Source organism: Solanum verrucosum, unplaced genomic scaffold (assembly GCF_900185275.1).
Source record: "Solanum verrucosum unplaced genomic scaffold, falcon-dt-bn FXZP01000183.1, whole genome shotgun sequence".
Classification (NCBI taxonomy): Eukaryota; Viridiplantae; Streptophyta; class Magnoliopsida; order Solanales; family Solanaceae; genus Solanum; species Solanum verrucosum.
In genome coordinates, this window is record NW_026020430.1 from 2,854,278 (window position 1) to 2,866,644 (window position 12,367).

The following is a 12,367-nucleotide window of genomic DNA, read 5'->3' on the forward strand; positions in this document are numbered from 1 at the left end:
TAACACACAAAATTTCGAAACTTCTAAAGTAATTTCAGGGGTGTATTTGAGGATCACATTGTAAAGACAAAAATTTTCGATGCGAATCCGAATTATTTGAATCATAAATTAAGTAGCACACACCGAATAAAAGTTTGGAAAATAGGGGAAAAAAATAAACAATGTTATTTTGAGAGCAGTAGAGATATTATTGGGCACGTTGCCGGTGCTATATAAAATTGTGTAGTAGTAAATGCTTTGATTAGTTTGGTCAACAACCCACGTGAAATTGGGTCTTTTGTGTCGACCAACACACGCACACATACCCCTCCAAATATATTTTATTTATTTTCTAATGAGAATGTGTGACTAAATATATCTGTTCATTATCTCAGAACCACTAAAAATAACAATAACAAAGTTAATTTTATACAAGAGTATCATATTAACAATATAATATAATAAGTAAAGAGAGAGTAAATATTTGTAACTTGGACGAATTCAGAAAATGTTGAAGCAATAAATAGGGTAGATATTGACACGTCAAATAATAGATTTTTCTTGTAAGGTTGACCAATCTACTCAAGATCTCATTCGTACTGTCACTCTGATTGGTTTTATAATTTGTTTCATTTGAATACATTAATCCATATAAATAAAAAAGATCCAGTTTTTATGTGGTAATATGTATGTACACACTCTAATATATTCTTGTTATGTCGAGGGGAAGTCGTATATCGATAATAAACAATTCCTAGTCAACATCCTTTGACGGGTTCTCAATTTATTCCCAAACTTAAGTTGTGTCAAGTGTGAACGTTTGACCTTCCTTCTGTCACATCAGCCCCTTTTTCTAAAATGCCAAAAAATTCTTCAAGAAAATATACCTAATAAACCAAAAGAAGAGAAGTAAAAAAAAGAGACTAACAACATTTATATAGTTAAAAATGTGTTATAGTAGTACGATGGCGAAACATGGAGTAATTGGTTTTAAAAATGTGAAAGAATTGATATCAATCACTTTAGGCACCAAGTATTATTGAAGGTGATTCTCCACTTTTTTGTAATATTATATTAGAAGAATTAATATAAATAACAGTTCACCTAACCGTTTAAGCTAAAGAAATTGGCTTTACATGAATAATTCATATATATCGATTAGAAAAAATTACAGTGAATTCGATGGATTGTTTGTTTAAAGATCCCTATATGTACCTTTTAAAAAATACTCGCTCTTTGAAATCCTCAATTACTATGTGTGGTTGTTATAACATCGTTTTGATCAACTAATTCCTTCAAAGACATTCCACCTTAATTTGCGTTTTAGAAGGGGCATTTCTAAATCGTCATGATTAATAATATTAATTCCGTTCATTTTTAATTGTCATAGTTTTCTTTTTTAGAGTCAAACTATGAAAACTTTGCCTAACATTTTACGATATATTTTTTCATCATATTGATGTGTAAAAAATTGTAATTGATAGTACTTTTCGTATAACTTTTGAATATCCAATTTTTTTATTTAAAATATTGAATTAATATAATCTAATTTAACTTTGAAAATTAGTCAAATTAACTTTTGAAAAATGTAACATGACAAATAAAAATGGATGAAAAGAGTACTTTATTGCTAGTCTAGGCATAATGCGCTCTTTGCTTAAGCGAGGATTACTTATAAGCATTATATATCAGATTGTATCTTCATAAAAAAAATTATATTTCAATATATTGAAAATTTATGTACTCCAATATCTTTCTAATTTTGAACGACAAATGGTTATGTAATTTTCAAATATGTAAATTCTATTTTAAAAGCTTTTGGGATTTGTCAAAAGTGAAGTCAACACGTTGGCGATTTGTCATGGCGCATCCTATTTTTGAAAAACTCTGCTCCTTCGCTCCTTCCATTCACCGTCCACATTCTTCCAGCTAGACTCTCACACATCACCTTATAAACGTGAACCCCCGCCATTTACTCTTTATTGGAGTATAATTTTCAGTTTCCACAACTTTCACTGAATTCCAAGCTTTCAAATTTCAAATATCGAGGTTCCATTTCTTCTAAGTTTCTCAAATTAAGCGGTTGGGAAAACCATGTCAAGGACGACGGAGCTCCAAATGCACAAGAAATGGAAAGGTAGAGAAACAAGCCCTGAACGTACCAAAGTTTGGACTGAACCTCCTAACCATAAGCTCAGAAAAGTACCCGTCGTTTACTATCTCTCCAGAAATGGCCAACTTGAGCATCCTCATTTCATGGAAGTGCCTCTTTCCTCCCCTGATGGTCTGTATCTCAGAGGTATGTAGAATTTCCATAGCTGAAGCAGATAATTAAAAAAGCGTGTGTTCATATGATTTCACATGTTTTGATTTTTGATATTTCATTCAGATGTTACCAACCGCTTGAATTGTCTTCGTGGAAAAGGCATGGCCTCTATGTACTCCTGGTCTGCTAAAAGGTAAATTGATTACTTTCCATTTTCTATTTTAATTTCTGCTGTACCTGTGTTTATCCATATGGAGCTGAAATGAATTTCTTACTTTTTTGGGAAATTCAGAAGCTATAGGAACGGATTCGTGTGGCACGATTTGACAGAGAATGATTTTATATACCCAGCACATGGTCAAGAGTATGTTCTGAAAGGATCAGAGCTTCTCGATAGCGCATTGCCTTCACAACCCGATGAAATCGCTTGTTCTAATTCTAGAAATCCGGTGCCGGAAATACAGAAAATGAGTGAAGATCGTGAGTTTCCTGCCGTGGCAAGGCGACGGAACCAGTCCTGGAGTTCCTCCGATTTCCACGAGTACCTAGTTTACAAGGCCGAATCACCCGGCGAATTACTCGGAAGAATTGGAGCCGACGCTTCAACTCAAACAGAGGACAGGCGACGCCGGCGAAGAGGAATGAGAATCGTCGAAGAAGAAGAAGAAGAGTTGAGAGAAGACCGGACCATTGAACCGGACTGTAAAGAACCGGACGATGTTGAACATAGTCCGAACCAGTCAACGGAGCTGAACAGAGGTGAAATTTCACCACCACTATCCGATTCAAGCTCTGAAACGCTAGAAACGTTGATGAAGGCGGACGGAAAAGTAATCTTACGGCCAGATACAATCAGCGAAGATCCAACGGCTAATACTCAATCAAGCGGAAAGAGTAAAGCAGCTTCCGTTTTGATGCAATTACTCTATTGCGGTTCAATGTCCTTCAAGCAATGCGGACCTGGTTATGGGAAGGAAAATGGATTTTCCTTGATTTCACAGTATAAAAGCCGTCTGCCACGTGTCAGGTGTACCAATCAAGCGGTGAAGGATGTAGAGAGTCCCATGGTGGAATATCATGGAAGTGAAGAGAGAATTAAGCTGGAAGATAAGGAGTACTTCAGTGGGAGTTTAATAGAGATGAAGAAGAAGGAGAAATTTCCAGCTCTAAAGAGATCTTCTTCATACAGTGTAGAACGGTGAGTACTTTTACTGGTGAATTTTTTGTTGGTGCCTTCAACATTATGTTAAGTTTCTTCGTGTATACTCTATGGCTTAAATTGTTATGTTTTGTATCTAATCAAACATTAAGCTAACATACCTCTAACAGTTTAGTGCAACAAGGATATTAGATTTGGATTGTGTTTGTGGAATAACGTCAACATCCTGCCTATGGTAAGGCCTAGGTGATTGGCGGGGATGATTCAAGTTGAAGTTATGATGAATATACCATTTGTTTGATGGACTTGTTTAAAAACTACAGTTGAGTCACCTTTGCCAATAGGGGGGGAGCTAGGGCACCGCTCGTCAAAAAATTAAACTATATATACCATCAGATTATTTTTATGTGTATACATACATAGTAGATGTTGACCCATGGATTTTTTTTATGTGTTTATTTCTTTATATTTTGAATCTCATTAGTGATGAAAATCCTGACTATGACACTGCTGGCCAGTGGCAAGGTTCATGCAATGGGTGAGTTGCGAATGGTTCTTGTTATAGGGCATGAAAATAGGGACATGAGTAGAAAAACTTATCTTGGTATGGTTATTGCTTTATAAGGAGTGGTAGGTGTATGAAGGTTCCTTGCCTTGGTAAATTAATCTGCAATCTGCAGTACAATAGACGTGGGGATCCAGCTATTCAATTGTTTTTCTTACAGAAAACGATAGGACTGAAGTAGGTTCTGCAGTACTTTCTGGGACAATTGGGTATTTACTCTCCTCTACGTAAGCAAAACTAGATCTTTTTATCAGTTTATTCACCACAACACGTCAATTAATTTACTCAATAGCTGGAAGGAGAACTGATAGGGTATGACAATATATTTTCACCAATTTATTAGACTTCCCCATCAACATAACTTCAGTCTGGCTAATATATATATATATATATATATATATATATATATATATATATATATATATATAATATCATGTCCTGCTTTCTTGACTGAAATGCTACAATACCAAGGTCTCTTGACTTTATAGTTGCTTCCATATAAATGTGGGGTTCCATAATTGACAGGTTTTCATCCGTTATGACGGGATAATTGATATGTGAATATTCTTGATTCATTTTCTTTGTTTGATAATGGTCTGCAGGAGTACAAAATTGGAGCTGACTGAGAAACAAAAAGAAGTGAAAACAAAATGTTATCTGCGAAAGCAAAAGAATCGATCGACCCGAGAGGATGGAAACAGTGATTTGTCTAATGCCTTGCAGTAGCATTTGCTATTATTTTTAGTAATACTAGCTAGTGATCAACATGGTAGCAAGATGAGTAGATGATAGTGGTTAAGCAGTAGATTAGGAAATAGTAGAAAAATTTGTGGAGACAATTGCTCCTGATCTCAGTTGTAGATGTTTGCGTGAATTTCAACAGTAAAAATAACTAAATTATTTGTATCAAGTGTTTGCATCAAACAAATGATGTGAGACATACTATTGAGCAATGATTAATATGTTTGTTGCACCAAATCAAGAGGAAATCTTGGAACAATGAGTTCGAACCATGGAAGTTGGAAGCAGTCAATAACCCTTGTATTATGGTAGAATATGTCCATATCACATTCCTTGAAGTGCGGTTTTTTCCCTGATCCTGATCCTGCTAATGTAGAATGCTTTGTGTGCTCCAGATTACTTTCTTTTTAATGATACATTAAATCACTTAACCAAAATATATTGAGTTGATTGTAAAACCTTATACGACTAAGATAAATAACACCATTACCTTAGGTCTCCAAATACTAAAGGGCATCCTATATATTATTATATGGAAAAATGATATGGTGTAGCCATTAGAAATTTGAAATCCCAAATCATACTTTATTTTGAGTTGAAATGATGATTTTATATCGAATGTCTAAAGCAAGCTTAATCAATTATTGTTAGATTATAGCAAAAGTAAATTCACATGAAATTGAGGAAGAAAGAGATGAACAGGCAAACCAAGATAATAGAACTAAAGTCTAAAGTAATATCTTATACCAAGGTTTCGTGGTGTAGTTGGTTATCACGTCAGTCTAACACACTGAAGGTCTCCGGTTCAAGTCCGGGCGAAGCCATTTTTGATATGTATTTTGTTTTTTGAAAGTTTTCCTTTATGTGCCATAAGTGTAGTGGTGCTGCAACTTAGTTAAGAAGTCAGGATCCTTTTGTTGAGAGAATAGAGTTGCTGTGGTGAAGGAAAACTCTACTACAAATTCATGCTAAACAGGACTATAGGATTTGTAGCTTTTAGGCAGCCATAAACTTCAATCAGCAATTTTGTATCAACAGATTAAAAACAAACTAAGCAGCATATACAGAACGGTAAAACCCGAGATCAAACATGTAAAATGTGCAGTGTCAATTGGTTTATTCCAACCTGAAGTAATACAATTTGTAGTGTAATCTTAAAACAGAATATCACACACTTAAGAATTATAGCATTTTGTATTAGCAGAATATCAGAAGAATGAGTAGGCTATATCTTCCTTCGTTTCGTTGGCGGGACTCCATCTTGATCACGATTCTGTCCATTAGCGCCTCCATGTTGATCAGCATTTTGCTCATTAGCGCCTCCATGTTGATCAGCATTTTGCTCATTAGCGCCTCCACCTTGATCATGATTCTGTTCATTAGTGCCTCCATGTTGATCAGCATTTTGCTCATTAGCACTTCCATCTTGATCAACATTTTGCTCATTAGCTCCTACAACTTGATCAGCATTTTGCTCATTGGCTCCTACAACTTGATCAGCATTTTGCTCATTAGCGCCTCCATCTTGATTAGCATTTTTACTGCGGAGATGCTTCAAGTAATTAGAAATAGCGCCATCATCTTCTTCAACTGAGTCTCCATCTTGATCAATATTTTGCTCATTAGCGCCTAAACCTTGATCAGCCGTGTCTCCATCTTGATCAGTAGAGTCTCCATTTTGCTCATCAGAGCCCACTTCTTGTTCAGTAGAGTCTCCATATCCCTCACTTGTTTCTCCATCTTGATCTGCATTTTCCTCATTAGCGCGGAAATTTTGTTCCTGGATTGGACGAATCAACCGTTCATTATTTGAAATTCTAAGCTTGTCCCTGAAACAAAATACTCATTTATATTAACCCTTATAAGTCATATACACTCTCAATTTGCAATTTTGTAATTAGATCTTACAATTTCATAACGAATCTCCCTTGTGTAATATACTTTGACGGTTGGGTGACTGCAATCCGGAGAAATAAAAAAAAATCAGTATAAAGCAACAAAATCTTTTTGTTGATGTTCTTTAATAGTAGTATCTTACAATTTTCCACCCTATCATATTTTCACATTGGCTACAGTAAGTGTTCCAACAGGGTAAATCACGGTTTCTGGTATATGAACATTAATCCTGCATATATAAATGAGCGTTATTAGACAGCAGAAAAAAGTGTATACATATCTCAAGTTGCTCATACTTACACCCAGTCCTCCTGATTGAGTCTACAAGACAAGAAAATGAGTTGCTGAAATATAACAGAGTAGTGCTGAAATACAAATATCTGTTTCCAAAATATTGAAATCAGTAGCAATTTCATGATTTTTTTTTTCCTAAATGAAGAAATTATGTTCGAATCGTTACCCTCGGAATATAATCGTTGAAAAATGCAACGAGCATTCTGCACCCATAAGTATGACAGTGGATGGTATCATTAGGAGGGATCGCATCAGTGTTGTGTTCAAGTGAATAGTATCTACTCATTGTTGAATGAATAAGCAGAGACGAAAAATGCAGAAGAATGAATTTTATGGAAATGCACAAGAGAGAATGTTGATATATATATATATATATATATATATATATATATATATAGTCATTCTTGAATTTACCGTTAATTCTCAATCTATTTACCCTCCAAAACTATTTTCTTTTTAATTTCTCATACCAGACATTTTATTTTGCAACCCATTTAAAATTGTATAGACAATAAATATACCATTATGTTTCATTTTCTTTTTATTTACTCACCAGAAAATACACATTTATCATCATATATCATCATAATATAATATATAATATAATAATATATATTATATATTATCATATATTATTGTTATTATTATTATTTTATTATCATATCATATCTTACTAAAAGTGGAAAGCTCCAAAGATGAAAAGTTAGATTACCATTTTACTCCTAGACTAAATTAAACATCTAATTAATTAAATAATATTATTTTAATTATTTTTTGAATTGTAAGTTATTTATTAGAAAGGGAATGTGGAAGAACAAGAGTCAATTAGGATTTCTAGAATTTTAAATAAGTACATGAATCAAGGTTTTCCTTTTTAATCTTAAATTAAAGAATATGAAGAGTTGTAGTAGCTAAATATTACCACTACCAAATACAAATTTGTCATCTTGAATTCTTCCACTAGCATTACTACGACTCCTATGGTAAAGTTTCTTCTTTTTCCATCTTTTCTTGTTTGTTTGTAAGATTTTTATCATTTATAAATTTTTTAATTACAAAGGATTGTTTCAATTCTAATTCTTTATTTATGATTGTTTCTCTTTCTGGAATTTCTTGTTACTATTTTGTGTAGAAATGTAAAGTCACTATACATATTGACTTGCAATGTGTCCGATGCTATTTGACTTGAAGTAATTTTGATATTCTGAACTAATTACTACTCCTAATAATTATACTTACTATGTTCACCATTACAATGTTTTGGAAATATAAATGGACACAAGAGAGGATTTTGTTTTTTAATTTTATTTTGCTTTTGTTTAAACTAATCAATAGTTGAGGGGTCTATATTCATCAATTCAGATGAAGAGAAAAGCGATAAAAACAGAAAAATGGAGTTCTAGGTACAAACAACTACATAATCTCTTTAAATGCTATGAAATTATTGGGTGAATTAAAATAATTTTTTTTTTTTACTTAATGCATACTAATTGAATTTTTTTTTTATAAAAGTGTCTAGTACTCTGAACTATTTTATTTTATTCATCTAAATGATTATTTTGCTTTTAAATTAATAACGATATTCTTTGCATTAAATTTTTGAAGCTGATATTTATAAACCAACTAAATTAATTTATGATATGAGAGTAACAATAAAAGAATACTTCAGTGGGAGTGATGAAGAAGGAGAAATTTCCAGCTCTAAAGAGATCTTCTTCATACAGTGAGTAATTTTACTGGTGAAGTTTTTGTTTCTTTGCATATCCTTCATAGCTTAAATAGTTATGTTTAGTATCTAATTAAACGTCGTAATCGAAAATGAAGATTTGATTATCTGGTTCAACAACCACGTCTTTTCACTAACAAGCATGATAATATCGAATGTCTAAATGTAAGCTTAATCAATTACTGTTAGATTATAGCAAAAGTAAATTGACATAAGATTGAGGAGATAAACAGGCAAATCAATATAATACCAAGGTCTCGTGGTGTAGTTGGTTATCACGCAGTCTAACACACTGAAGGTCTCCGGTTCTTTTAAAAAAAGTTTTCCTGATGTGCCAAAACTGTAGTGGTGCTGCAACTTACTTAAGAAGTTAGGATCGATACTCTCGTTGAGACTTGAGAAGCTGACATCTTCTTCTGTGGTAGAAGGAAAACTCTACTATGAATTCATGTCAAACAGGACTACAGGATTTGTATTAGCTTTTATGCAGCCATAAACTTCAATTGTTGGCAACAACACACGTATATAACATCGCTCGTACAGATTTCAAAAGGTTACACATTTGCAATTATATTAAACAATTCAACAGCAGAAATCCAAATTAATATAATATGAGCACTGACACTTATGTTAGCATATACTATAACAGTTTCCTAAAAACCCATTCCTTAGAAAAAGGAGAGAAAACAGATGACCACTGGCATTCACATTCCTGTGTGGCTTTCAAAAATTAGTAATCCAGTAGTAACTTATACTCAAATGCTTGAAAGATGAGTTGTATCAAGAAATTTAAAACAAACTAAGCACCATATACAGTCTCAAATTGGTTTATTCAACCTGAAGAAATTCAATATGTAGTAGTGTAATCTCAAAACAGAAATGGAAAACAGAATATCACACAATTATGAATTATAGCATTTTGTATAAGCAGAATATCAGCATGAGTCGTCTATCAATATTATCTATTCCATCAGCCACTTGATCTATATCTTCGGTCGTTTCATTGGCGAGCCTTCATCTTGACCAACATTTTTCTCACTACCGCCTCCATGTTGATCAGCATTTTGCTCATTAGCGCCTCCATCTTGACCAACATTTTTCTCATTACCGCCTCCATGTTGATCAGTATTTTGCTCATTACCGCCTCCATCTTGACCAACATTTAGCTCATTAATGCCTCCATGTTCATCAGCATTTTTCTCATTACCGCCTCCATCTTGACCAACATTTAGCTCATTACTGCTTCCATGTTCATCAGCATTTTTCTCATTACCTCCTCCATCTTGACCAACATTTAGCTCATTACTGCTTTCATGTTCATCAGCATTTTTCTCATTACCTCCTCCATCTTGACCAACATTTAGCTCATTACTGCCTCCATGTTGATCAGTATTTTGCTCATTACCGCCTCCATCTTGACCAACATTTAGCTCATTACTGCCTCCATGTTCATCAGCATTTTGCTCATTACCGCCTCCATCTTGACCAACATTTAGCTCATTACTGCTTCCATGTTTATCAGCATTTTTCTCATTACCGCCTCCATCTTGACCAACATTTTGCTCATTACCGCCTTCATCTTGACCAACATTCTGCTCATTACCGCCTCCATGTTGATCAGCATTTTGCTCATTACCACCTCCTACAACTTGATCAACAGGATGGTCAGTACCTAGATAAGCATTTAGCCTGATAAGATGCATCATGTAATCAGGAATATCGTCATCATAATCTTCATCTGAGCCTCCATCTTGATCTGCATTTTCCTCATTAGCTTGGAAAAATTGGTTCTCAGGAATTAAACGAACCAACGGTAGATGATTCGAATAAGTAAGCTTGTCCCTGCCACAGAATACTCATTTGTATTAACCCTTATAAGTCATAATGCTTATGTGTAAGTGTAATTAGAAACTTACAATCTCATACAGAATCTTCCTTCTTTAATATACACGTTCTCTCGGGGGACTCCAGTCTGGAGAAATAAAAAAATTCAGTATTTTTTTTAAAGAAAAGCAACAAAATGTTCTTGTTGATGATCTTTAATATCAGTATCTTACAATCATCCACCCGATCATCTTTTCACATTTGCTACAGTAAGTTTTGGCTGTGCTAGTTATACATTCTGTTTGACTATAAATCACGTTGTTTTGTACACGAACATTAAACCTGCATATATAAATGAGCATTAGACCGCAGAAAAAAGTGTATACGACATATCTCAAGTTGCTGATACTTACACCCAATTAAAGAGCCCTAGTTCTTCTGACTGACTCTGCAAAATGTACAAGACAAGAAAATGAACTATAACAGAGTAGTGCCTAATTAAACAGAATTCATGATGCGAAATATTGAAATCATTAGCAATTTCATGAAATAATTCTTCCTAAACAAAGAAATTATATTTGAATCGTTACCAGCCGAACATAATCTTTGAACCATGCAATTTGCGCTCTGCACCGAACATTAGGACAGTGGATGCTACCATTAGAAGGGAGCGCATGAGTGTTGTGATCAAGGAGACTGTATCTAAACATTGTTGAATGAAGAAGCAGCAACTCAGAGACGAAAAATGCAGAAGAATGAATTTGATGGAAATGACAAGAGAGAATGTTGATATATATGTATATTCACTTCTTGATTCTTGAATTTACAGTTAATTCTCAATCCATTTTCCCTCCAAAACTATTTTCTTTTTAATTTCTGACATATTCATATTTTATTTGGATCAAAACTGTATAGAGGATATAAAACCAATTATGTTTCCTTTTTTTAATCTCAAATTCCAACCCGTTTTGAGACTTTTTATTTGCATGGATTTAATATATATTCCATTATCTATTTTATATCTGTTAAGATTTATCTATCTATTAGTAATTTCTTATTAAATTTTTTGTTGAATTGATCTTTAAATTGTGATTATAAAACTTAAATAACAATATATTAAAATTATTGAGATTTAGTGGGTCAAATTGGGCGGGTCAAGATCCAACTCATTTTTAAGCCCATTTATGCCCAACCCATTTGAGTTCAAAGTAAACTTGGGTGGGTCAAAACCAAACTTAATTTATATTTCAACTCATTTTAGTATCTCCAATTTCAACTCAATCCGCTCATTTGACACCTCTAGTTCGAACATGGAAGCATAATGAGCTAGCTATTAATTATTACTGCTCATTCTTTTTTATGAAAAGTCTTATTATTAGTACAGCAATCACTAACCCTTGTATTATAGTAGAAGGTCTATATTACATTCCTTGAAGTGCGGTCCTTCCACTGACCCTACTAACGTAGAATGCTTTGTGCTTCAGACTATTCTTTTTATACTCCTATTACATCAAATCACTTAACCAAAATATATTGAGTTAATTTGGTGTAAACACCTGATACAACTAAGACAAATAAAACCAGTACCTCACGTCTCCAAATACTAAAGCCCCTCATATATTATTATATGGAAAAATGAGATGGTGTAGCCATTAAAAAATAAAAATTCCAAATCATGCTTTTTGAAAAATTTGAGATTTGAACCATGATTCAAAATCACATTTAAATTTTGAGTTGAAATGATGACTTTATATCGATTGTCTAAACACAAGTTGAATCAATTACTTTTAGATTATAGCAAAAGTAAATTCACCTGAGATTGAGTAAGAGAGATGACTTCTTAAGTAACTTATATTGGTTTGCCTAATGTATGTTGATACCAAATTTTGGTCTGATATTTTTTAAAATTAATACTTT

The 12,367-nt window shown here is 33.4% G+C and overlaps 3 protein-coding genes and 1 non-coding gene across 4 annotated transcripts; 2 read left to right on the top strand and 2 right to left on the bottom strand.

Annotated features, from left to right (window-relative positions):
* Positions 1-1,979: 1,979 nt before the first annotated feature.
* Positions 1,980-5,028, top strand: LOC125807340 (protein SOSEKI 5-like). The gene is made up of 4 exons (XM_049487039.1): positions 1,980-2,278; positions 2,369-2,438; positions 2,538-3,443; positions 4,572-5,028. The coding sequence occupies exons 1-4, from the start codon at positions 2,074-2,076 to the stop codon at positions 4,693-4,695; spliced, it is 1,305 nt and encodes a 434-aa protein (XP_049342996.1). The 5' UTR covers positions 1,980-2,073; the 3' UTR covers positions 4,696-5,028.
* A 432-nt stretch (positions 5,029-5,460) lies between these two features.
* TRNAV-AAC (transfer RNA valine (anticodon AAC)) lies at positions 5,461-5,534 on the top strand. Its single transcript has one exon. It is a non-coding gene; the product is annotated as a tRNA-Val (tRNA).
* Positions 5,535-5,935: 401 nt separating this feature from the next.
* On the bottom strand, positions 5,936-7,186 carry LOC125807698 (uncharacterized). The gene is made up of 5 exons (XM_049487429.1): positions 7,067-7,186; positions 6,907-6,986; positions 6,750-6,815; positions 6,619-6,675; positions 5,936-6,539 (listed from the first exon to the last, which is right to left on the bottom strand). Exons 1-5 carry the CDS (start codon positions 7,184-7,186, stop codon positions 5,936-5,938), a joined length of 927 nt encoding a protein of 308 aa, XP_049343386.1.
* Positions 7,187-9,609: 2,423 nt separating this feature from the next.
* On the bottom strand, positions 9,610-11,111 carry LOC125807699 (uncharacterized). Its single transcript, XM_049487430.1, has 4 exons — positions 11,041-11,111; positions 10,684-10,792; positions 10,543-10,598; positions 9,610-10,468 (listed from the first exon to the last, which is right to left on the bottom strand). Exons 1-4 carry the CDS (start codon positions 11,109-11,111, stop codon positions 9,610-9,612), a joined length of 1,095 nt encoding a protein of 364 aa, XP_049343387.1.
* Positions 11,112-12,367: the final 1,256 nt, after the last annotated feature.

Bases quoted from the DNA above. Each gene is read 5' to 3' on its own strand.
- LOC125807340 (XM_049487039.1), top strand. From the start codon at position 2,074: ATGTCAAGGACGACGGAGCTCCAAATGCACAAGAAATGGAAAGGTAGA. The intron at 2,279-2,368 runs GTATGTAGAATT...TATTTCATTCAG, and splicing joins TGATGGTCTGTATCTCAGAG to ATGTTACCAACCGCTTGAAT. The intron at 2,439-2,537 runs GTAAATTGATTA...TGGGAAATTCAG, and splicing joins TACTCCTGGTCTGCTAAAAG to AAGCTATAGGAACGGATTCG.
- LOC125807698 (XM_049487429.1), bottom strand. From the start codon at position 7,186: ATGAGTAGATACTATTCACTTGAACACAACACTGATGCGATCCCTCCT. The intron at 6,676-6,749 runs TGTAAGATACTA...TTTATTTCTCCG, and splicing joins AATATGATAGGGTGGAAAAT to GATTGCAGTCACCCAACCGT. The intron at 6,540-6,618 runs GTAAGATCTAAT...ATTTTGTTTCAG, and splicing joins GGGAGATTCGTTATGAAATT to GGACAAGCTTAGAATTTCAA.
- LOC125807699 (XM_049487430.1), bottom strand. From the start codon at position 11,111: ATGGTAGCATCCACTGTCCTAATGTTCGGTGCAGAGCGCAAATTGCAT. The intron at 10,793-11,040 runs GTAACGATTCAA...TTATATATGCAG, and splicing joins TCAAAGATTATGTTCGGCTG to GTTTAATGTTCGTGTACAAA. The intron at 10,599-10,683 runs GTAAGATACTGA...TTATTTCTCCAG, and splicing joins AGATGATCGGGTGGATGATT to ACTGGAGTCCCCCGAGAGAA.